The sequence below is a fragment of the Nematolebias whitei genome, chromosome 7 (assembly GCF_014905685.2).
Source record: "Nematolebias whitei isolate Nwh7 chromosome 7, NemWhi1, whole genome shotgun sequence".
NCBI lineage: Eukaryota > Metazoa > Chordata > Actinopteri > Cyprinodontiformes > Rivulidae > Nematolebias > Nematolebias whitei.
This window is the reverse complement of record NC_056504.1, coordinates 230,408-256,279: the sequence shown is the minus strand read 5'-3', so window position 1 is coordinate 256,279 and position 25,872 is coordinate 230,408. Positions and strand designations below refer to the sequence as shown.

At 41.7% G+C, this 25,872-nt stretch overlaps 1 protein-coding gene across 1 annotated transcript in view; it reads left to right on the top strand.

Moving 5' to 3' along the window:
- Positions 1-25,872, top strand: part of usp48 (ubiquitin specific peptidase 48) — a gene marked incomplete at its 5' end in the record, with an annotated part of 242,914 nt that overhangs the window by 212,963 nt on the left and 4,079 nt on the right. Inside the window, 3 exon segments of the mRNA XM_037678534.1 lie at positions 23,011-23,178; positions 23,267-23,392; positions 23,491-23,539. Of these exon segments, the coding sequence (XP_037534462.1) occupies positions 23,011-23,178; positions 23,267-23,392; positions 23,491-23,539 (343 nt within the window).

Sequence of the window (25,872 nt, the reverse complement as noted above, 5' to 3'; positions counted from 1 at the left end):
CTGTAGAGGTTGGCTCCTCTACCCCTCCCTTCTCTGTTGTTTGTGTTTTCTAATTATCTTTCCACAGCTGCTGCTCATTACCTGGACCAGGTGGAGGAGCTATTTAAGCTGGAGCTTCACTCCAGATCAGTGCCAGAGCAAAGTTCTACCAAGCTTCATGTTCCTGTGACCTACTGGCTGGCTGACTTCAAGCTTCTTATCGGTTTCCCTGCATGGCAGCAGCGTTTCTCCTACTCCACCTTTACTCCTGTGTGCCTCACCTGGTTCCTGGGTCTCCAATCCCCGAGTCCTTGTCTCCACCACCTCTCCTGGTTTCTCCACACCTACGCCCCGGCTCCCTTGGTGACTCTGTAAATATTACTCGTTAAAATACTCACATGGTCGCACCGTGGATTATTGGATTCCGGTCCTGTCTCCTGTTTCTCATGCTCCTGGAACAACAACGACACGTAAGCCTATTTTTGGATTACTAAATCAACATTTCCAAAATCTCCTCTCAAGAGGAATTGTCATTCACCACCAATCTCCTCTCTGTTCCCACAGTGGATCCCTCCTGATTTGAGTTTACCAGCCACACCAGTTACCAATAAATATAATTGTCTTTTTACCTCATGTTGTTTTGTCTTTGCTTCAAACCGTTCGCTTTTGACATCACCCATAGACCCTAACAATACCAACATCTGTTTCCTGTTTTGCTCAAGAGTGTACCAGCATGAGATGAGCCGAGAGGAACCTCATGACCTTTTGTTTTGTTACCATAATGTTTTTCAATTATACATGCTTATTACTAATAGTTTAGAATAACCCCTGCTAAACTTTACAATGGCTATATATATTAACCATCATTCTTAGTCTGTACTTTGTGCATTCATAGCTGGTTTGTTCCTTTTCCTTCTGCTTAAGGCATGCACAGACTTGTCTGCATGTCCAAGGCCTCAAGGCATGCACAGACTTGTTTGCATGTCCAAGGCCCTAAGGCATGTACAGACTTGTTATGGTTACATCAGGTCCCGATCCGCTCTTTCACTTCAACACTTTTCAATGACAAGTAAATCACACAATTATACAATAGATTACACAATTCTTATAAATCATTAGTTGATTATATGTTGATTATTGGTAAATCACTTTTGATTACACATTTCTATATTTAGCTTGACTACTATTGATGATTACTAATGCAGAAGTTTAGGTCTTTGCTCTCAGCTGTGGAGGAGAATGGATCAGCCTTCACCTCACTAAAGCTGGTTGTCCGTTACTTTATCATTCGGACACCAGGTTTATCGACAACAGGGTCCCAGTTATATCCAACTAAAGTATTAAAATTTAAATGAAAAACAGTAATTTTTTTCCTCACTCCCTCTGCTACGAGGTGTACGCATTCTCTTCCCTCTCCCTGTTCTCCTCTTGCTTTTTTGGCTCCCTGTCTGTGTATCAGAGCTCCTATTACACATCTTCCGAAATGAAAACTACTGTTATGGATCTGACCAACTGGACTTTCGACGCAATTGACAAAATCTTTTCAACAAAGTGACAGGGTCTTGGATAACCCTCATGTCTGCCCGGACAACACGCATGCAGCTGGATATGTCTCTGGGGAAGTAGAATGTGATGTGTCTATCTCTGCTGTCGATCGAGGACGTCAAAATTGCATATAATTGGATTTATGATAACAAGTTTCCTGTTTTTGGAATTGTCTGGTTCCTGGTTTATCAACGTATAAAGAAGATGGCCGCAGCTAATCTGGCCTGGTCAGGCTGCTGCCTATGTTAAGGTTTGATTCGTGCTTTGAGGACTCAAAATCAGCTGATTTACGAGTTAAACCATAAGATGGAAGTGATTTGTGAGAATCGCAGGCCACCTGCAGCTTTGGGACTTGCCAGCATGAAACGACCTTAGAGAGGCTCGTAAGCACAGACCAGTAGAATGCACCCTAATCTGGCCATTTCGGCTTAGCCACAACAAGTAGCCACAAAATGGAGGGGGGTTCATGAGTACGCAGGACAGGATATCACTGAGCAAAAATGACAAACAATGGTTCAGTTATTTGGAGATGGTTTGTAATTAAATTGTCAGATGAGCTGCAGAAATTTGTTTTCTGTGGACAATGCCAAAAACAAGTCCCAACAAATGTTTAGAGCATTACAAATCTTTTTCACCATTCAAAACAGTGCTATTGGAGTATGGAGTGTGTGAAACTGTGCTGCAGCCCTGACTGTGAAGAGTTCAACCACCTTCCCTGAAACAAACCAGGGTATAAAACTCATTTACCCATGTTAATGAGTAAATTCACACCTTATGAGAGGAAAGAGGTTACGTGACATTAATAAAGCAACGGCTTATCATATTGCTAAAGACATGGTTCCAGTCTCAACAGTGGAACAAGACTGCTAAAGACAACTCTGTTAACATCGTGAAGGTGGCGTAGCTGAATAGGTGAGGATTCAGTGTTTTGGTTGCGTGGCCATTGGTGAGTGCAATATTACAATATTCAATCAGTTGATTTTTTTTTTTGGGGGGGAGGGGGGAGACGCCAGGCATAATGCTAAGTAATAATTTTAACAAATTAGTTTCAGAGCTAAATGTGCATATGGACCACGAGACAATTATTTTGTTAAGTGAAACAGTTACAGCTGTTTTTTTTTTTAAAATAAATGTACATGTGTGACAATTGGAAAAAAGCTTTGGCTCAGAAATATATCTTTGTTATTACTTTATGGAGGAAAAAAAATATTGCGATATATATCATATATCGCCATTCATCTTAAAAATATTGAGATATTAATTTTGGTCCATATCGCCCAGCCCTATTCTCCCTTGTCTTCTTCACATTGATGTGGAGGTTGTTCTTCCTGTACCAGCTCTCCTGGTGGTCCACCTCCTGTCTGTAGCCGGACTCAATATTGCTTGTGATACATCCAACCACTGCTATATTGTCTGCAAACTTTACAATATGACAGCCTGGATGGGTAGGTGCGCAATCATATGTGAGCAGTGTGATCAAGAGGGGGCTCAACACATAGCCCTGCGGGGATCCAGTGCTGAGGATTATGGTGGAGGAGGAGAAGTTGTGGATCCTCACAGACTGCGGTCTGTTGGTTAGGAAATCCAGGACCCAGTTGCATAGGGAGGGGCTTAGTCCTAGTGTGCGGAATTTATCAATCAGAGTCTGGGAAATCAGCGTGTTGAAGGCAAATGTGAAGTCCACAAAGAGCATATGGATGTAGGAGTCCTTCTGCTCAGAGTCAGAGTTTCTTTATTTGTCATTCGCACCACTTGTGGTACATGTGGTGGAACGAGATTGTGTACTCAGGGTCCCAGTTACATCCAACAATAAAATGTAAAAGAAAAACAGTAATAAGCTCTAAGATATGAACTAAGACAAACATCAACTAAAAATATGCTAATCAGTAGTAGCATAAAAACAATATGCCGAACAGTGGCACGAACATGAGTCTGTGTGAGCAGATGAGCATGAATGAGCACAGTAACATGAAACAAATCAGCAGCAACGTGGTGGGATTTTTTTCACGGTGATTATCCTGGTTAGATATTCATGAGTCTAACAGCCTCAGGGTAGAAGCTGTTCCTCAGTCTAGGGGTTATACACTTAATTCCTTCATTCAACCTTTATTTATACAGGTTACTGCCCCTTAACCTCCTTCCTGAGGGGAGTGGCGCAAAAAGTGTGTGCTGGGTGAGTGGGGTCCTTGCTCCAGGTGGGTGAGAGCAGTGTGGACCACACAAGAGATGACATCCTCTGTTGATCAATTTTTATGGTATGCATGCTGGTGTAGGTCCTCGCTGATGTTTTTTCTGCTTTGGTCACATTACATCTGTATTATAATTGAATACTCCATCTGTACTGTTTCTAAGCTTTTTTATTGTTTTCTATTGTATGGGTGTACACATGTTTTATGTAATGTTTTCATTTTTACTTTATTTTACTTTATTACTATTCACACCTTTATGTCAAAGCAAATTCCTAGTTTGTGAACCTCGTTCATTGACATGGCAATAATAAACTGATTCTGATTCTGATTTTGATGTTTATGGTTGCTTTGATGTGGGTCATGACTAGGGCTTTAACAGACTACTCGAGTAATCTACACATTGATTCCTAGGACATCTATCAAGTTTTTTTATTTCATGTTGAGTATTCCTGCTGACGTCATTACATCACCGTTATGTCATTGCGTCACGTGTTACGTGATCCACACCAGGCGCGGATTACAAAATGGATTCCTCCCAGCAGACAGATGGAACGGTGCAGGCCCAGTCTTGGCAAACAAGTAGAAATGCATCAATAGTCTGGAAATATTTCACTAAAGATGCATCTTCCGGTTCAACTACCGTAAAGAAACAGAAAATAAATCAACTTCCTGACTGTTTGGAGCTCGTTGCGAACCGGTCTTACACCATATTCTGTGACCACCGTATATTGTGACCGTAGGGGGTGGTGTTGCGTGCACTGTTGCAGGTCACAGAATATGGTGTAACACCGGGTCCAATCAACTGAACCAGAACCAGCTTCCTCTGACCTTGTTTCACAAATTAAAAGCAAAAAATATTAATTTCTAAACCAATAAAAAAACCTATAAACATATTAATCTCTAAAACTAAACCTAATGTGCACCACAGCTGGCGGTGGTACAGGGTGGTCGTCCGCCCCACTGTTTTTAGTTTCGTTTTTGACGTGCTGCATGTTATTTCTTTCACTTTTGCAGCTTAATAATAATAACTAATAGTTTATCCTGATGCATGCTCAATAATCCAGGTAGAAAAATCAAAAAAAGAACTAATAGTTTAGTTTTTCCTGTGACTTAATTGCAGTATGATAAATGGTAGGAGCATAATGTACTCTCCCAATGTTTTTTTGGTCTTTTTTTGTAAATAATGACCTTTTTTGCAGTTTTATTTATGTATTTATTTTTTGTATCTTTAGATCTAATGATGTCATCAATTACTCGAGTTCTACTCGAGTTTTATTGCGTTAATGTCGAGTTTAAAAATTATGTAGTCGTTCAACCCCTAGTCATGACTAGTCTTTCAAAGCATTTAATGACTATTGGGGTGAGGGCTATTGGCTGGTAGTCATTCAGTCCAGTCACTGCAGAGCTCTTAGGAACTGGGATGATAGTGGTGGTCTTCAGGCAGGTGGGAACAGTTGTCAGGGTGAGGGAGGAGTTAAACATATTGGCCAGAACCTCGCAGATCTGATCTGCACAGTCCATCAGCACTCTTCCCTGGATGTTGTTTGGGCCACTGGCTTTGTGAGGATTAATCTTCCTGAAGGTCTTCCAGGAAGATGGCGCCGGTGCTGGTGGCTTGCCGTTCACCTCTGTCTGTTTTGATAGGGTTTTTTTTCTGTTTTTGTCATTTTTCTTTGGTGACATCAACTCACTATTTGTTTATGATCGCCAACAACTTTTAAATATACAGTTATCTACTGCAAACCCCGCCTTGTTCGACCACTTTGATCAGGGCTCTGGACCCCCACCCCCTCTGCTTGTTGATGTGCCGCTTTACCTGCAGCGCGCAGCGTTTCTGCCCGCCCGAAAACATTGCTCCAGGCGCTGTGGAAAACGTGCCAGCCGTCTCGTGAGGATTAAAGCCAGCATCAAGCTCTCTGCTGCTTTGTCATCTGCTGTTGACCATCAGACGTTAAACTGTCCATTCGGATGCTTCGTTGATCCACTCAACTTCACCTTGTTTCAGGTGGCCGGGCCTGGTACGCGTAGCTGACACATGCAGCTGGCACGCGCAGCAGGCACGCGCAGCGGGCACGCGCAGCGGGCACGCGCAGCGGGCGTGCGCAGAGGGCGCACGCACGCAGCTGCAGCAGTTTTGGTCGTCTCCAGTGGAACTTAACTAACTCCGGACTGTCTGCTGCATCATCTCCTGCCGACCATCTGCTGGATATTCACCTGCCCGGGTGCTTAGCTGATCCTGCTGGGTCCTGCCTGATCCCCGTAGTCGAGCCTGGCCCACGCTGCGGGCGCGCGCACAGCTGCGGCGTCTCTGGCCCTAGGAGGCGCGGTTCAAACTCCAAAAATCTGAAACAGCTGATCTATGCTCCGTGCTCAGCTTTTCTTCAGCTACTGGTCCTACAAAGATTGCTCTGCTGAATGTGAGTTCGCTCGCAAATAAAACCTTCATCCTAAACGACTTTTTCTGCTCCAATGGACTGGACTTCATGTTTGTTACAGAGACCTGGCTCGTCCCTGGTGAGTTAAGTGTTTTTTCTGAACTTTTGCCAGTGGATTGTGCCTTTTTTAATGCTCCAAGGACTTTCTGACTGGAATGCTGCTCAATTACGACAAGGTCTTGATTCTGGGAGACTTTAATGTACAGGTTTGCTGTCCTGACAAGACTTTGGTGCAGGAGTTTCAAAATCTGTTACAATCTTTCAACCTTTTACAAAATGTTGTTGGTCCAACTCATCAACAGGGCCATACACTTGATTTAGTTCTGTCTCACGGTTTATCTGTGGGTAATCTGGAAATTGGGGATGCTATTGTTTCAGATCACAAACCCATTTCATTCGAAACCTCTGTTATTCATGAGTCTAAATCCCCCGCTCCAGCCAAGAGTTGTCAGATATTTAACTCTTCAACCGCTGCTCTTTTTTCCTCTGCATTCCTTACTGATGCTGCTTCAGTCCTTGAAACTTCTGCCTGTATTAGTACGCAGGAGCTGCTCAGTAGGCATGATGTAACCTGCTCTAAGATTTTAGACCTCGTGGCCCTGCTAAAAATCAGGCGACCAAAGCGGGCACCACACCCCTGGTTGAACACGACCACTCGAGAAGCCAAACGTCTATGCAGGAGAGCTGAACGCAAGTGAAAAAAGGACAAATTACAGGTTTCTTTTATTATGTTAAAAACGTGTTTGAAAGATTATCAGAGCATCGTTAAATCTGAAAAGAACAAATACTTCTCCCAAATCATTGCTTCAAACAGTCATAATCCCGTGTTCTTTTTAATACCGTAAATTCCATTTTAAATGTGCCTCGGTCTGCCAGCATGGAGGCCTCTGTTGAAATCTGCAACAACTTTACCAGATACTTTGCTGATAAGGTAGAGTTGATTATTTCATCCATCCCCCAGTCCACAACTGACCCCTCTGTCTTTGTCGCTTGCTCAGCTGTCTTCAAACAGCTTGAACCCATTTCACTCCCATTTTTAAACAAAGTTGTTGGTCAGATGAAACCCTCCGGTTCCCCCGCTGACCCCATTCCTGCGTCGTTTTTCAAACAAGTTCTACCCACGATTGGACCCTCTGTTCTTACTTTTGTAAATAGTAGTATTGTGACAAGTGTGGTTCCCAATGTTTTCTTTTTTTTTTCTTTTTTTTATTTTTAGATGGCCTCCCTTCTCCCCTTACAGCCATCCTCTCCACACCATTATTATGAAATATTTATTCTAGTGATTATCTAGTGTTTTGTTTTTTTTTAAATAGGATAGAAAGAAAGAAAAGACAAAGTAAGACTCCAAAATATAAGAAATATACACAAAGAGAGCACACGGCAAAACACCTGGCCACTGTCTGTTCACCTGCAAAGAACATGACAAAACACAGCAACAAAATACATATGTATAAAGAACTTAAAATATTTATGGCTTTGCAGTAAGTTTCCATAAATATATATACCCATACCTACGCCTATATACATACATACATACACATGAATATACATTCATATGCATATCTATATATCTACATATAAAGCCTACATAAGCATCCCTGCATCTATTTGTGCGTGGTTGTGAGCATGCATAAGTGTATAAGGCTTCTCTAATAGAACATTTAATAGTAACTGTGAAGCAGCAGAGACCCGACCCCCAAGACCAGAGGCAGACGAAAAAGGGGGGACCAGAGCCCAAGACCCCAGGAGGGACCCCGACCGCGGAGCCCCCAGGGCCACCCACACAGGACGAACCACTCACCCACCCCCCAGATCGGACCACAGGGGAGAACCGGAAGATCCCCACCAGCGACCACATACAGTGACCCCCTGGGGCCAACAGCGACAAACTCATAGGCCTCCGTCGGAACCTGCCGCACCGATGTAGGTCCAGGCCCGGGCACCGAGGCCCGGGCACCGAGGCCCGGGCACCGAGGACTCACACCACCCAGGCCAAGGCCCGACAGGGCCAGAGGACCCGAGCCCCACCAGGCAGACACCAGGCTGAGCCGACACACGCCCAAGCGCCCAGCCCCCGACACCAAGGGCCCCAAGCGCGCCGGCAGGCAAGGGCACACCCCACCAGGGGGCCGCGCGATAGGGGCGCGATGCCAAGCACCCCCAGTTGTATCAAAGAGGGGGCAGTCCGAGTCTCGGCCTAACAAATACCCATTCATACACAGACACAATCACACAATCTCAACCTCATTTTCACATTCACTCACTCAAAGACATACAATAACGATACATTTCATACATTCCCAATGTTTTCAAACGTGCAGTAGTTCATCCGTTAATTAAGAAACCTGGACTTGACCCTTCGACTTGCTCAAATTTCAGACCAATCTCAAAACTTCCCTTCCTGTCCAAAATCCTGGAGAAAATAGTTTTCATTCAATTAAACAAGTTTTTGAATGAGAACAGAATCTTCGAGATTTTTCAATCTGGTTTTAAGCAACTCCCCAGCACTGAAACAGCATTAGTAAGGGTTTGTAACAACATTATGATATCAAATGATTCTGGTCAATTTGTGGTACTTGTGCTCCTGGACCTTACTGCTGCTTTTGATACTGTTGACCACAGTATCCTTATATCACGGCTGGAACAGTGGGTTGGGATCACAGGTGCTGCATTAGAATGGTTCCGCTCATACCTGAGTGGCAGGAGTTTCTGTGTCAAGGTTGGTAATGTATCCGCCTCATTACCTCTTTCTTGCGGGGTCCCACAGGGTTCGATTCTTGAACCCCTTCTGTTCTCATTTTACTTGCTCCCACTGGGGTCCATCCTGAGGAAACATGGTCTTTCATTCCATTGCTATGCTGATGACTGCCAGATCTACCTGCCTGTGAAACCAGCAAGTGTTTGCTCCATTCACCCTCTGTTAAAATGTATGGACGACATTAAGGCCTGGATGGCTTCAAATTTCTTAAGTTTTAACAATGAGAAGACTGACGTCATTGTCTTTAGCCCTAGCTCAACTGTCGCCACTGATCCTGTCAACCTGGACTCTTTTCAGCCATATCTTAAGCAGTCTGGTAAAAATCTTGGGATGGTTTTAGACTCTACTTCAAGTTTGACAAACAAATCAACTCTGTTCTGCAGAAAAGCTTCTTCCAACTCAGACAGGTAGCTAAGCTCAAGCCAGTATTGGCCAGACCCAACCTTGAGAAACTAGTCCACGCCTTTGTCACGACCCGATTGGACTATTGCAATGCACTCTATGCTGGGATCAGCCTGGCCTCCATTTCACGTCTTCAGCTCGTCCAGAATGCTGCTGCTCGGCTTTTAACCGGAACTCGTAGGTCTGAACATATTACACCAGTTCTGTCCTCCCTTCACTGGCTCCCTGTTCATACGAGGATAGTCTTTAAAATTCTTCTGTTGATCTTCAAATGCTTAAATGGCCTCGCTCCCCTTTACCTCTCTGAGCTTCTGGAACCTTACCCTCTCGGGCCCTGAGATCATCTGATCAGCTGCTTTTGGCTGTTCCAAAAACAAGACTGAAGCTCAGAGGAGATCAGGCTTTTTCAGTCATGGGCCCCAAACTCTGGAACAACCTGTCCCCCAACATCAGGCAGGCCACCTCTCTTCCTCACTTCAAATCCCTGCTTAAAACACATCTGTTCTCGCAGGCATTTCACACAGTGTAAATTGATCTAGTGTTTTTTTTTATGTGACCTTATGTTTTAAATGCTTTTTATTAATTCTTTAGTTATTATTATTATTAGTGTATTGTATTTTTTCTCTTTAATTTTACTCTCATTGATTGTTGTTGTTGTTGTTGTTGTTGTTGTTGTTGTTGTTGTTGTTGTTGTTGTTGTTGTTGCTGTTGTTGCTGTTGTTGTTGTTGTTAAGCACTTTGATAACAGGTTCTGTTTTAAATGTGCTCTATAAATAAAGTTGACTTGACTTGACTTGAAGGTCTTCCTTATGTCTGCTGAGGCCACGCTGAGGAACTCTTCTTCTGGTGGTGAGGTGAGTCATGTGCTGGGTGGTCTATTTTGGTCTTCAAAGCAGGCATAGAACCTGTTAAGAGCATCTGTAGTGAGGGGTCCCTAGGGCATGGTACACCTCTGCTTTTATAGTCTGTGATGCACTTAATACCCTTCCACATGCTCCATGGGTCCTGTGAGAAGAAATGTCCCTGGATCTTCCATGCGTATGTGGTTTTGGCCCTCTTAATACCATCAGTCAGCCCTTTCCTTGCCCTCCAAAGTTCCTGTGTGTTGCCAGACCTGAAGACATCATCCCTGGCTATCAGCAGGGTATGGACCTCTGCGTTTAGCCAGGGTTTCTGGTTCGGGTAGCACATAACAGTGACATCTTCAATACACTTGCTGATGTGTCCGAGGACAACAGATATGTATTCCTCCAGATCCAGTTCTCCCTCATTTACAGATCCAGTTCTCCCTCATTTACAGCAGCCTCCCTGAAAACCTGCCAGTCTGTAAATGGTAAATGGACTGTACTTATATTCTAAAATTATAATAATTTATAATATAATTTATATTCTTAAGTTCTAGAATTGCGCTGCTCAAGGTGGCTGCATGTTGGAGCAGCTCTGTTATTTTCATTCTGAGATTTTGCTTTTAGAAACTTTAATTCCTCTTTTTCTGATGTAAATCACAGTTTTTTTGGATGATTGTTTCTTCTGGTATTGGATGTTGTGCAACTGGAAGGATTTTTACTTAAACTTTTTTTGTTTTGGACATTTGTTATGATGCGTAACCATGGCAACAAAGCAGTTTTCTACAACCAACAGCAGCTGATTAACATCTGAAAAGCTCAAATAATATCTCAACTACAGCCCCAAATCTCAAATGAGTTGAAAGGATGTTCTGTGGGTGCATTCTCATCTACCTGCCAGCTGTGCTCGAGTGCCTGATCCTGGAACTAGCAGGAAATACGGCTCATGACAGCGGAAGGACAGGATCATCCATCGGCACCGACAGTTGGCTGTCCGCAGCGACGAGGAGCTCGGCAGATTGCTGGGAGGAGTGGCCATCGCTCTGTGAGGAGTTCTGCCCGGCGTTCGGGCGGTCCTACAGCCCGGGGGAACCGAGAGGCCAGCCGAGTTTGGGTGGACGGATCGAATGGCATCTGCAACCAGTTTTTTAGGATCCACTGTGGGATGGACCTTTACAAGAGATCCTTCCTGTCTACAGCCATCAGCATCTATAACATCTCTTAATGAAATGAGGATAACGAGTTACAACAACAAATAATTTCCCTTTGGGATTAATAAAGTATTTTTGAACTGAATTGAATTGAATTGAATATAGTACTTTTCTGTCTTGTCAAGATACAGAAGTATCTCAAATCCTTGAGAAGTATAGTAACCACAGCCAGCAAACTGTTAGGGACCACTCTGCCGAATATGGCAAAAATATACATGGACAGAGTTATGAGGAAGGCAAACATGATTATAGCAGACAATACACATCCCCTAAGATCCTCATTTGAGTTGCTTCCTTCAGGGCGAAGATACTGCCTTCCTTTATTCTCAAGAAACTGTTAATTTGTCGGAACGGGTGGGGTTTTGAGATAATGGCTGCGGGCTGGGGCCAGGTTGGTTCAGATTATTTGGACCCAAGTGCAACTCTTACCTCCTTCTGTGTAAATAAACAGTTTAAATTTATATTCTGTACTGTAATAGTACCAGCCAAACATGCATATTTTTGGTCTGTGGGAGGAAGCCAGAGTATCCGGATCAGGATTTGAACTGGGGCAACCTGCTCGCTGAGAGGAGGCAGCTCTAAAAAAGTAAAAGTGTTATGTGTTGTCATCATTATATGTTTGTATAAAATGACAAAATTAGACAGATGGATTGTTGCAGCGTCTGCAGTATTGCAGACTCTGTACCGGTCCATTGTGGTGAAGAGAGAGCTTAGCTGTAAGACAAAGCTCTCAGTTTACCGCTCAGTCTACGTTCCTACCTTCACCTATGGTCACAAGCTCTGGGTAATGACAGAAAGAACGAGATTTTGGATACAGGCGGTTGAAATTACTTTTCTTCGCAGGGTAGCTGGACTCTCCCTTAGAGATAGGGTGAGAAGTTCAGCTATCCGAGAGAGACTCAAGAGTAGAACCACTACTCCACATCAAGAGGAGCCAGTTTAGGTTGTTCGAGCATCTGGTAAGAATGCTCCCTGGGCACCTCCCAAGGGAGGTGTTTCGGGCATAACCGACTGAGAGGAGACCCCGGGGAAGACCCAGGACACGCTGCAGAGACTATGTCTCTCGGTTGGCCTGGGAATGCCTTGGAATCCTCCCAGAAGAGCTGGAAGAGGTGGCTGTGGAAAAGATATCTGGGCTTCCCTGCTCCAAGCTGCTGCCCCTGCGACTTGACTTCATAAAAAGTGGAAGATAATGGATTGATGAACAAAATTAGTTTTCTACATTTAACCCGTCAAACATGAAATACACCCAGGTGGAGCGTTGGGCAGCTATGTAAACGCCTGGGGAGCAATTGGGGATTAGATGACTTGCTCAAGGACATCACGACATGTGGGCTTGTTGGGGAGTTGAACCTGCAACTTTCTGGTTCCAAGTCGGTTGCCCTACCTCTACACCATACCAACTGTTCCACCATGTTGCCCTGTTCTGGGAACATGAAATTTTAAAGGTGGTGTGACGTTGCATGTTCGTGGTGAGACATATTGTGTCACTTCCTGTTTGTCTGCCGGTAGCTCGAGTGAATTGTTTGCTCGAGTCGTCTCTGTTTTCTGGATTTATCTGTCTTTTGCACAGTTTTTTATTCTAGTTCACAAACACACAGTACAGTTGTTTATTCTACTGTTGAATAGTGCTTAAAACACCTCTTATCTTTCAACACTTCTCGTTTTTTATTGGTGTATTTGGCTCTGCTAGCTCTTGCTAGCGTTAGCTTAGCATAGCTGCGGCTTCTCTCCCTGCTTCCTCTGTTTTCTCTTGCTCCGTGTGTCAGAATTTTAGTTACTCCTCTGCCTCCTTAAGTGGTAAAGATACATGTAACAAATGTAGTCTTATGGTAGCTTTGGAGGAGAGGCTGTCTGAACTGGAAGCTCAGCTCCACGCTGTAGAAAAATCAGTAGCTAGCCAGGTCCCCTTAGACAGCGTGGAACCACAGAGGCTAGCTCCCGTTAGCGGTCCTCCAGCAGACCCCGAGCAGCCGAGACCCCAGGCCGGCTGGGTGACGGTCCAGAGCAAGCGTAGTGCTAAGGCTAAGCCCCCAGTTCACCACCGACCCGTTCACGTTTCTAATCGATTTTCCTCGCTCAGTGACACACCCGCTGAGAAGCAGAACCTGGTTACTGACAGTTCCTTAGTCTGAAACGTGGCTTTAGGGACTCCAGCGGCCATAGTCAAATGCATTCCGGGGGCCAGAACGGGCGACATAGAAACTTATCTGAAACTGCTGACTAAGGCTAAAGAGATACTACCCGGGCTAAGGCCAGAAAATCAAAAACTGAACATGACTGGCTCAGCTTCCGACAACTTAGGAACAAATGCACAACCCTAATTAGAAATGCAAAATCAAATTACTACCTGGACGCATCCACAAAAAATCTAAATGATCCAAAAAGGTTTTGGCAAACAGTAAAATCAAATTCTGGTCAGACAACCACCACTGATTTACCCAGCTCCATTATGACCAGCTCAGGTATTCTGTCAGACAAATTATCAATTCTAAACTGTTTTAATGAACACTTTATATCCTCTGGCTCCATGTTCGAATTTACGCATCCTGAAATGTTATCTGCTGACCAAACTGATGAAAATCCACCCCCAACTCCGCATGTGCTAGACAAACAGGTCACAAACCGATTTGACTTTGTATCAATATCTCCCAGTGAGGTTCTAAATGCTCTAAAAACTCTTGACACACGCAAAGCAGCAGGACCTGACAACATAGAACCACTTTTCCTAAAACTAGCTGTAGATTTCATTGCTGAACCACTTTCATGTATTTTCAATCTCAGTCTAAATACAAATACAATACCCAAAATCTGGAAATCGGCTCATGTTCTCCCTCTGCTAAAAGGGGGTGAACCAACTAATGTCAACAACTACAGACCAATTTCTACATTATGTATTCTTGCTAAACTGTTCAAAAGACTTGTCTGTGATCAGCTAACTGTTTTTCTACAATCAAATAATATTTTATCACAATTCCAGTCAGGATTCAGAAAACAGCACAGTACCGTAACTACAGTTCTAAGTATTAAATGACATCATACATGCCCTGGACAGCAAACAATACTGTGTTGCCCTATTTATAGACCTATCCAAGGCATTTGATGCAGTTGATCACAGACTATTGACTAACATCCTGAAACACTCTGGTCTATCAAAACTAGCAGTCTCCTGGTTCACCAACTATCTAACTGACAGAACACAGTCTGTCCATGTAGCCGGATCCTCCTCTACGTTCCTAGCTGTTGTGAAAGGGGTGCCACAGGGTTCTGTCTTGGGTCCCATTCTTTTCTCCTTATATATCAACGATCTATGCAGTGATCTGTCAAACACCTCCCACCATTATTATGCAGATGACACTATCATTTATTGCTGTTCATCCTCCCTCAGCCAAGCCTTCACCTCTCTTCAAGACGCTTTTAATATTATCCAGTCACGTCTGCAAAAACTTAGACTGGTCCTAAATGCTGACAAAAGCAAGATCATGGTTTTATCCAACAGAAAGCAGCAACCAGAGAACCCACCTCAAATTGAAACCCAAGAGGGAAAACAAATAGAAATGGTCTCCACCTACAAATATCTAGGTTTCAACATTGACAATAAACTGTCATTTAAAATCCACATCTCCAAAATGGTCACTAAACTCAAACTGAAGCTAGGCTTCTACTTCAGAAATAAATCCTGCTTCTCATGTAAAGCCAGGAGAACATTAGTAGCTGCAACTTTCATGCCGATATTAGATTATGGTGACGTGCTGTACATGAGTGCTGCATCAAAATACCTACAGTCCTTAGACTCAGTTTATCATGGTGCCCTTCGATTCATTACTGATTCCAATTATCGCACTCATCACTGTGAACTTTACGTCAAGTCTAGCTGGTCTTCTCTCAGCGCTCGCAGATACTCTCACTGGATATCCTTCATCTATAAGACCCTTCTAAACCTAGTCCCTCATACCTTACCTCCCTAATACAAACATCACACAATCATTACTCCCTGCGCTCTAATGACCTAATCCTCCTGTCAGTTCCTCTGGTCAGAACTGAACTAGGAAAAAGAGCATTCAGCTTCGCCGTCCCCTCAGCCTGGAACAACTTACAGACAGATTTGAAACTATCAACACTCATCTCGCCTAGATCCTTCATGTCAACCGTATCAGATAATGTTATCAAAAATCTGGACCATTGCAGATGTTTCTAAAACACTACTTATCAAATATACATGTCTTTGTTCACTTTTAACTCTGTCTACTTAACCTGATGTCTGTTCTACATTTAATGTCTACAGAAGTCTGTCTTATCCGGATGGTTTCAAACTGTTAACATTTATTTATCGTGATAGTAGTGTAGTGAACCTGATCTGACCCTGATCTGACCCTGATGACCTCAAATCTATCAGATGGACAGAGACTGTTATTTCATTGATCTGAATACAGTCTGAGCCATCTGGAGACTTTCTTTCTTGAAGATTCAAGTGAAAAGAACACTCTCTTTTTATAATCATCACTGTTTTACAAATGTTTGATAATCAAATTGTGTTAGTTTCACTCAATGCTTACAGGTTGAAAAGAACTACTCATTTTTATTTTACATAAACAGTAAGTAATGATTTTTATTCCTCATTCAAAGAAGAAATCAGGTTAATATGCATTTCTTGATTTTCTGTCTGAAATGAGCCAAGTTTGTAAGTATGTTAAAGGTCGGTTTTCGGTCAACTAAAATGTTTACTGAGAAGAAAATGTCATGTTTAATCACCACAGAAGATACAGAAGAGTTTGACTCCACGAAGTCTGCTTTTCTGCAATAATCTCTCTGTCAGTTGTTGAACAATCTCATTCTCTGACCTCGACTTATGATAACATCTTACATCACAAACCACACCTTTTCCTGGTCCATAGACCAATCAAAAGCTCTCAAATGACCCGGAAGTCGACCCATTTAAAATGTGGCAACTTCCCAGTTCATGGAGGAGTTGAAGGAGTTGCAAGAAGCTGAGACGCTGAGTTGCTGGAGTTTGTTGGTTGCTGTATTGCTGTACTCAGAAATGAGTTCAACTAGAGAGCGCACAGAGTGATGGAGTTAGAGCTCTTGGATGCAGACGCGTTCAGGATGATCCAGAGACGTTTTGGGATTATAATTTCTGTTTGAACACCACGTACGACTCTCTGAGGGTTTGGCAGTTCTCACGGAGACGCTGAAAGAGTCAGAAAGGAACCTACTCCGACGCTGATTCCATCTCAACCAGGTAGAAGGTTCTATTTTCGACTAAGTGTACCGGAGGCCAGCTGATATCTGATGGAGCGTGCACGTTCTGGTCATAACAGATTAATTCCCTCACATATCTCTCTGTAAGATAAATCTCCATTTCATCTTAAACTCTGCTTTCTCTTAAAATCAGTACAGATATTTTAGAAATATCTGAAGCAAAGTCCTCAATCACCGCCGCGTGATTGAAGCTCATTATTTGTGAAACTTGTCTGTTATTATTTTCATATTTTGCCAAATTAATGTAAATGTTTGATGTTAACTTTGATTCTGAAAATAAATGACCGCATTCATTTGATGGGTCAAAGATAATAACGTCTCTCGTTCGCATTTCTGTTAAAATTCAATGCACGACATTACACAGTCAGAAAGATGAGGAACTCGTGAAAATTGTATGCATATATCTCGTATATGTACTACTACAGTAGTTTCTTTTTTCTTTTGATAAATGTAAATGCTTATTGTCAATTACCCTGTGACGTGCGCTGATGACCACTTGACCAGGTCACCCTTGTGAAAGAGATCTCGATCTCAACGGGCTCTACCTGGTAAAATAAAGGTGATTGATTGATTGAAGGCTAAGGCTAAATACAGTAAGATTGTTATTCCTGTCGGCGGTAATGACACCCGGTTACGTCAATCGGAGGTCACTAAAATTAATGTTGCTTCGGTGTGTGACTTTGCTAAAACCATGTCGGACTCCGTAGTTTTCTCCGGCCCCCTCCCCAACCTGACAAGCGATGACATGTTTAGCCGTATGTCATCGTTTAACCGCTGGGTGTCCAAGTGGTGTTCTGACAATGACGTGGGCTACATAGATAACTGGAGTTCTTTCTGGGGAAAACCTGGTCTGATGCGGAGAGATGGCATCCATCCCACTTTGGACGGAGCCGCTCTTCTTTCTAGAAATATGGCTGATTTTGTTTATCCCCCAAATTATTGACAACCCAGGGTCCAGTCCAGGAAGCAGAGTTGTAGTCCTCCACACCTCTCTGCTGCTTCTCCTCTGTTACCCACCCACATCCTCAATGAAACAGTGTCAACTCACCCATGGCTCAAATTAATTAAACCAAAAATCAACTCTAAAAATATACAGTAAACCATAAAAATCTGATTAAAATAAACACAGTTACTTTACCAGAGCAAAATCATAAAATCATTAAACGTGGATTATTGAACATCAGATCTCTTTCCGCTAAATCCCTGTTAGTTAATGAACTGATAACTGATCATCATATTGATTTATTCTGTCTGACAGAAACTTGGCTACAACAGGAGGATTTTGTTGGTATAAATGAATCCACTCCTGTTAATTATTTAAATGTTCATGTTCCTAGAACAACTGGCCAAGGTGGAGGAGTAGCTTCTATTTTTCAGTCAGGATTATTAATTAATGCCAAACCAGTTATTAGTTATGATTCTTTTGAATCACTGTCCCTCAGTCTTTCTCATCCAAAATGGAAATCAGAAAAGCCACTTTTACTAGTTGTTATATATCATCCACCAGGAGCTTACTCTCAGTTTTTGTCTGAATTCTCAGAATTATTAACTGACTTACTATTAAATACTGATAAAATCATCATAATGGGTGATTTCAATATTCATGTAGATGTTGAGAGTGATAGTTTAAGCATAGCCTTTAATAATTTAATAGACTCATTTGGTTTTACCCAAAACGTCCGCACATCTACTCATTCTTATCATCACACTCTTGATTTAGTTCCGACCTATGGTGTAGAGATTAAGGACTTGGTAATAGTTCCTCAAAATCCTGTTCTGTCCAATCATTTTTTAATAACCTTTGAGTTTACATTAAATGACTACACTGTCACTGAGAGTAAATTTCATCTCAGCAGGTGCTTATCAGAAAATGCTGTAACCAAATTGAAACAATCTCTTCCATCAATGTTTCCTCTGTCTTGCAGAGTAATGCATCAGAGAACAGAGACTTAGATCATCTCGTTGATCATCTTACAACTTCAATGCAAACTTCACTTGATAAAATTGCTCCACTGAAAAAGAAAGTAATCAATCAGAGGAAACTGGCTCCTTGGTTCAATTCTGAGTTACGTACTTTAAAGCAGCATCTAGAAACCAGGAGAGAAAATGGTGCTCTACTAATGTTGAAGAATATTATTTAACTTGGAAAGATAGTCTGCTAACATATAAAAAAGCTCTCTGTAAAGCTAGAACTTTATATTACTCATCTTTAATAGAGGAGAATAAAAATAACCCTAGGTTTCTGTTTAGTACTACTGCTAGACTAATTAAAAGTCCCATTTCTGTTGAACCATGTATCCCTACAACTATAAGTAGTGATGACTTCATGAGATTCTTTATAAATAAAATTGTTTCAATTAGAAAGACAATTCAAACCATCCTTCCTTCTACTATCTCTAGTCCCCTGTCAAATGAGGCATCTTTAAAAATTTCACTAGAGCCTGATTTATGTTTGGACAGTTTTTGTCCTGTTGAGCTCTGAATTGTCAAAAATAATAACCTCATCCAAACCATCCACATGCCTGCTAGATCCCATCCCAATCAGACTATTTAAAGAGGTATTTCCACTAATTAATGTCCACATTTTGGATCTACTTAATTTGTCTTTAATGGATGGTTATGTACCACAGCGCTTTAAGGTTGCTGTAATTAAACTTTTACTTAAAAGTCTGACCTTGATTCAGAAATTCTGGCCAACTATAGACCTATATCTAATCTAACTTTCATCTCAAAAATTCTAGAGAAAATAGTTGCAGGTCAGTTGTGTGAACATCTACAAAGAAATAATCTGTTTGAAGAGTTTCAGTCAGGGTTTAGAGCTCATCATAGCACAGAAACAGCACTGGTAAAAGTCACTAATGATATTCTCATGGCCTCAGACAATGGACTTGTGTCTCTACTGGTCCTGTTAGACCTCAGTGCTGCATTTGATACAGTTCATCACAATATTTTACTACAGAGGCTTGAATATGATATTGGGATTACAGGAACAGCTCTAAAATGGTTTAAATCATATCTATCTGATAGATTCCAGTTTGTAAATGTAAATAATAAATCTTCTTCATACATCAAAGTTAGTCATGGAGTTCCTCAGGGCTCAGTGCTTGGTCTAATACTCTTTACTTTATATATGCTTCCATTAGGTAAAGTTATTAAACAGCATGGGATAAATTTTCATTGTTATGCTGATGACATCAATTATATTTGTCCATTAAACCCAATGAATCCAATCAGCTTCTTAGGGTTGTTATATACCTGGATGACTGAGAAAACAAACGTTGTGTTTTTGAAACCATTAGTGAAAAGGCCAGACTTCAGGGGTGTCTGAGGCAGGCTTGAAACACAAGTGTCAGGGTGGCTTCTGGGTAATACCAGATGGCTAGGCCTCAGACTGACGAAGCCTCTTGGATGAGGGGCGAAACGTTTCTTTTTAACAAAAAAACGAAGTCCAGATGACATGATTCAACCTTTTTTGTTGTTATATACCTGGATGACTGAGAAAACAAACGTTGAGCTTCTTAGGGTGCATTCACACTAGCCCTGTTTAGTTCGCTTTAATCGAACTCTAGCTCGTTTTCCTAGAAAGTCTGGTTCATTTAGGGAGGTGTGAACGCACCATTGAACTCTGTCACGGAACAAAAAGGCGAACTCTGGCCCGGGCTAAAACCTAGGTCTCGGTCCGTTAGAAACGAACTCCAGCGCGGTTCGAGTACAGTGTGAGTGTAAACAGACCGGATCCGCTCCGCAGAGTAAACAAACACGCATTTCTCTGAGCTTATATGGAGCCGTCAGCTGCCTTGTGTGAAAAACAATATTCTCCATGGTGTTCTGTCTCATCTTTTGCTCATGCTAAGTCCATTTTTGAAAAATGACAAAATATAACTCCTAAAACTGATAAAACTTGATGCCACTTCGTTTTTATTTTTATTTACAGAAGAAGAAGAAGACGTGTCTTCAGAGGTTTTTGTGTCGTTTCTTTCAGTAGTTCTTGGTGCAGCGCCCCCACAGGCGAGTGGGAGAACAGGTTGGATCAACAGGTTTACTCGACTGCACAGTGCAGTGTGAATGCAAATGCACCAGTTCAAATGTAAACAAAAGGTCATGAATATTGGTCCCAAACCGAGTCTACCGGACTATCTAGTGTGAAAACGACCTTATACTACAAGCATGTCTTAAAGACATAAAAACCTGGATGACCCTTAATTTTCTCCTGTTGAACACAGACAAGACTGAGGTTTACTCGTGGTTCCTAGAATTTACAAAAACAGAATGGGAGGCAGATCTTTCAGTTATCAGGCTCCTCTCTTGTGGAACCAACTTCCAATCTCTGTCCATGAGGCTGACACATTATCCAGTTTTAAAACTAGGCTTAAGACTTTCCTTTTTGCTAAATCCTATAGTTAGTGTCGGCTTGGGTTTCCTGAGCTGTCCCTTAGTTATGCTGCTATAGACTTGGTCTGCTGGAGGACAAACTGACCACAATTTTCACTCTACTACTGTCTTTACTTATTCTGCTCAACCTCTTTTGTATTTGTAAATATTTTTCTATCCTTAATATGTGTTTTTTTGTCTTTCAGATACACCTGGATCTATACCTGGACCTACCATTCTATATTCGTCTGTCTCTCGTTCCTGTCCTCTCAACCAGCCGGTCAAAGCAGATGGCCGCTTGTCCTGAGCCTGGTTCTGCTGGAGGTTTCTTCCTTTTAAAAGGGAGTTTTTCTTTCCACAGTTGCCACTGTGCTTGCTCAGGATGGGAGACTGCAACGAAGCCAAGATTCAACTTGTCTGCTGGATTCCTTAGAGAGAGAACTTTACTAATTGGCTTTTATTTGAATGTTCCTGTAAAGTGCCCTGAGACAACTTTGTTGTGATTTGGCGCTATATAAATAAACTGAATTGAATTGAATTAAATAATTAACAGGAGTGGATTTGTTTATATTAACAAAATCCTCCTGTTGTAGCCAGGTTTCTGTCAGACAGAATCAATCAATATGATGATCAGTTATCAGTTCATTAACTAACAGGGATTTACAGGGCAGAGATCTGATGTTCAATAATCCACATTTAATGATTTTTTTTTTCTTTGTTCTGGTAAAGTAATTGTTTATTTTAATAAGATTTTTATGATTTATAATATTAGAGCTGATTTTTAGTTTATTTAATTTGAGCCGTGGACAAGCTAGCACCGTTTCAATTTGGTTTTTGGTGGGTAACGGAGGAGAAGCAGTAGAGAGGTTTGTAAGGTTACAACTCTGCTTCCTGGACTGGACCCTGCATGGGTTGTCAATAATTTGGAGGACAAACAAAATCAGCCAAATTCCTAGAAAGAAGAGTGGCTCCATTCAAAGTGGGATGGATGCCATCTCTCCACATCAGACCAGGTTTTCCCCCCAAAAGCACTCCCAAGTTGTCTATGTTGTTTTATTGCATATTCAACCCTCTGTAATAAAAATATTGTGATCAACTGTAACAAATGCTGATCTGAGGTCTAACTGGGAAAGTATAGACACATGTCCACTGTCTGAGACCATGAGAATATCTTTATTATGGTGTAGAGGCAGGGCAGCCGGCTCGGGACCCGAAAGTCCCAGGTTTGATCCCCAGTCACTGCATACCTCGTGGTGTCTCTGGGCAGCACACCTCATCCCCAAAATGCCCCCCCGGGCGCTTTCAATAGTTGCCCACTGCACCACCTGGTGATGGATGGGTTAAATGCAGAGACTAATTTCGCCATTGTATGGAAACATACTGTGCTGACAATGTGATGACATTATTATTATTATTATTATTATTATTATAACTATTCTGCAACTATTCTTGTTATATTATTCCATTACAGCCTTTTGAGTAATTTGAGCAGTGCTAAAGCTTTTAAGAAAAAGAGAACTAAATTAAAACATACCATGCAAAATGTAGGATTTTATTTTATTTTTTTACACTTTACCTGTGTAAATAAAGGATAAAAAATAAATAAATAAGACAGCCAGACAGGTGTTTAACAGCCTTTTTTTGTCCCTGGAATTGTTTTGAGATGTGTTGCTATTATCACGTTGAAAATGGCCGTTTTTATATATATTTTCACACATCATTGTCAAAGCTTAGTTTTAAAAATAAAAATAAAATTATATCATTGCAAATAAAATATGGGTTTATGTATTTTACAAATCATTGTATTGTTTTTCTTTACATTTTACACAATGTCTCACTCTGACTACAATAATCTTAACAATTTTTCTTAGTAAGTGGAATACAGTATTATCAGCAAATACAGATACCAATTATATTTTTGCTAAACCAATAAAGGTCTAAGCTTTATGTTAAGCATTTTTGTTAACACATATTGAAATGATCTGTGGCTAATATTTTAATTCGTTCTTCTAGTCACAAGATGGTGCAAAGCGGCTAAAGTTGAGTGACAGCACTGCTCTACCTGTGACCACTGTGAGCAAAGCAGGTGGAATCAGGAGAAGCACTCGGCACAGGAAACTCAGAGGGGAGAAAGCACTCATTGTTTCAGCTAATCAAACACTAAAAGAGCTCAAGATTCAAGTAAGGTCTTCACCTTATAGGGCACACTGCTGCAGATTACCAACGGTCTGTTTTTACAACATTAATCCTGCTGTGCCTATGACTGTAGATTATGCACGCCTTCTCTGTGGCTCCATTTGACCAGAATCTCTCCATTGAAGGAAAAGGTCTGACAGATGACTCAGCCACCCTGGGAAGTTTGGGTGTCATCCCAGAGAGCATCATCTGTTTGAAGGTATGCCTTTCTTCTTGATCTTTTCACAGTAAATCTCTCTATCAATATTCTGTTCATTCCAAAACATTTATTTTAATGTTAATTTGTTTTTTCTACAGGCTGATGAGCCCATAGCAGATTATGCTGCAATAGATGATGCCTATCAAGGTGAGTTGCATAACTTGATCTACATCTGTTTATTCAGAATGTGCATGAGCGCATGCACGCATGTGTGTCTGTTAGACCAATATCTCTTAAACCAGTAAATCCATCTTAATTAAACTTTTTAAAAAGCAGTCATTTAATGAACATAAACCATCAAAAACCTTTGACATCAATGTGATTCAAGATGGCTTCTACAGCTAAATGATGTTAGCAACCACGGAAATGGCAATAACACAATCACTTTTACAGATCTAGAGCTAAACGTTGCTGTAGTGAAGCAGGGGTACAGACTTAGCTGTAGCTTCACTACTAATTAATTATTCTTAAAGCTAGTTCAAGCACAAAGAATATTAATTATTTAAATACAACGGGTTCTTTCTTTTTCGAGTTAAATTAATGCCATGTGACTGACCGAGACAACTGTGAGGATTGTTTAATCAGTGACATGAGACGCCATTTTTCTTTGACCCATCAGAATAAATGCGGTAATTTATTTAACAGAATCAAAATTTAACATCAAAACATGTACACATTGATTTGCTGATCTGGTTCTGATTAATAAAAACTTGGCACGCTTTACTAACAAGACAACAGAACATTACTGATGGAGGCATTTAGATTACTGGCAAATAGAAAAGTTTTAAGGGAAGGAAGGAGAAGTTTAAAAGGAAGGTGGATGAAGGAAGATGTATGTTTGTTGACCAGAATTAGCACGCTTCTTTCAACACCAGCTCAAACCCCCGGTACACTTCAGGACGTGCAGAGACTTTGTTACCTTAGGCGGGGGCTACCTCCACTCCGGAACAGAAGTCCATTAGTACGATCCCTTTACAGCATCTCCGGTCAGGGTGGCAGGTCATCGTCAGAAGTCGTGTGGGTTTACTCCGTTAAGCAGAACAAGCTTCCTTCGAAGTTGTAGGGCGTTACGCCCGGGTGAGTTCACAGCGAGGCGCTGTGACTCCAGCTGGGATGGACGGACCCTCGTCTCACGGTCAAATCCATCAGCTATTGATTGACTCTGAAAGTTCCTTAGGAACTCTCAGGAAGACTCCATTGTCCCAAGAAAGACTCAGGAAAATTTCAGTCAGAGATTCCACTCTGAAGTGGAAGACTCTGGTGAAAGACTAGGAAGACTCCAGTCAAAAACTGAAGACTGAATAGTTCCAGGAAGTGTTGACTTTTTAAAGAGTCCTCACTTCCGGTCACTTGGTACTTCCTGATTGGTTGAAACAACCAACAGGGGGGTGTTTCAGTGATGTCAGAGGGTTATTAAAAGTCAAGAGAGGCTGCAGGAATGTTTAGGAACGATTAGTACAGACAGAGAAATGTTATGGCGAAGTGAGACAAATGCAGATGCCATTTGAAGTTATTTACTGTCTGCTAGGTTTAAAAACAAGACACTTCGTTCTAATACTTGCTTTCTGACTTTTGACCGACATCCCTGACTTCTGACCGACATGACTACTCCTCATTCAGACAGAAGATCAAAATGCACAATTACTTTGTAAATAGACATTTAACTTGATTTCTGACTTCTAAAGAGGTTTAAAAATCATTAATACTGTTTCACAGTTGATTTAAAATGAGTGGTTCACTTCAACATTTAGAAATGGTATGAACTAAACACACTTTGTCCTGATGCATGCTCAATAATCCAGGTAGAAAAATCCAAAAAAGTTCAATCTGGTCCTCTGGACATTCAAAAAAAAACGAAAAACAAAACAAAGCAAAAAAAATGTAGAAACGTTTCGTCTCTCATCCAAGAGACTTCCTCAGTCTGAGGTGCTGTTTTCAGCTCAGTCTCTTAAATAGCACCTTCTCAGAGTGGATCAACCAGTTTTGCTGCTGACAACCAGAACCAGCTGATCACATGCTCAAGAAGGACCATCAGCCTAACAATGGATCATTAGCACACTGATGGCTGTTTACTGTTCACAGAGGGCTGAGTGATACTAGCAATCACAGCATTGTAAGAGGGGGACAGTTGAACCCGGAGGCCTCCACCCCTGTTTAATGATAGACGGTTTCTTTTCACAAAGATGGCCTCCTTTACTCCTCTCTCAAACCATCGTTCCTCTCTGTCCAGGATGTGAACATCTTCATCCTTGAAAGAGTGACCGCTGGCCTGGAGATGAGTGTAGACCGCAGAATCCTGGCCTGATGATGTTGATCTTCTGTGCTGGGCCATCCTTTTGGCCAGTGGCTGTTTAGAGTCAGAGAGTCAGAGTCAGAGTTTCTTTATTGTCATTCGCACCTCATGTGGTACATGTGGTGGAGCGAAATTATGTACACAGGGTCCCAGTTACATCCAACAATAAAATGTATAAGAAAAACAG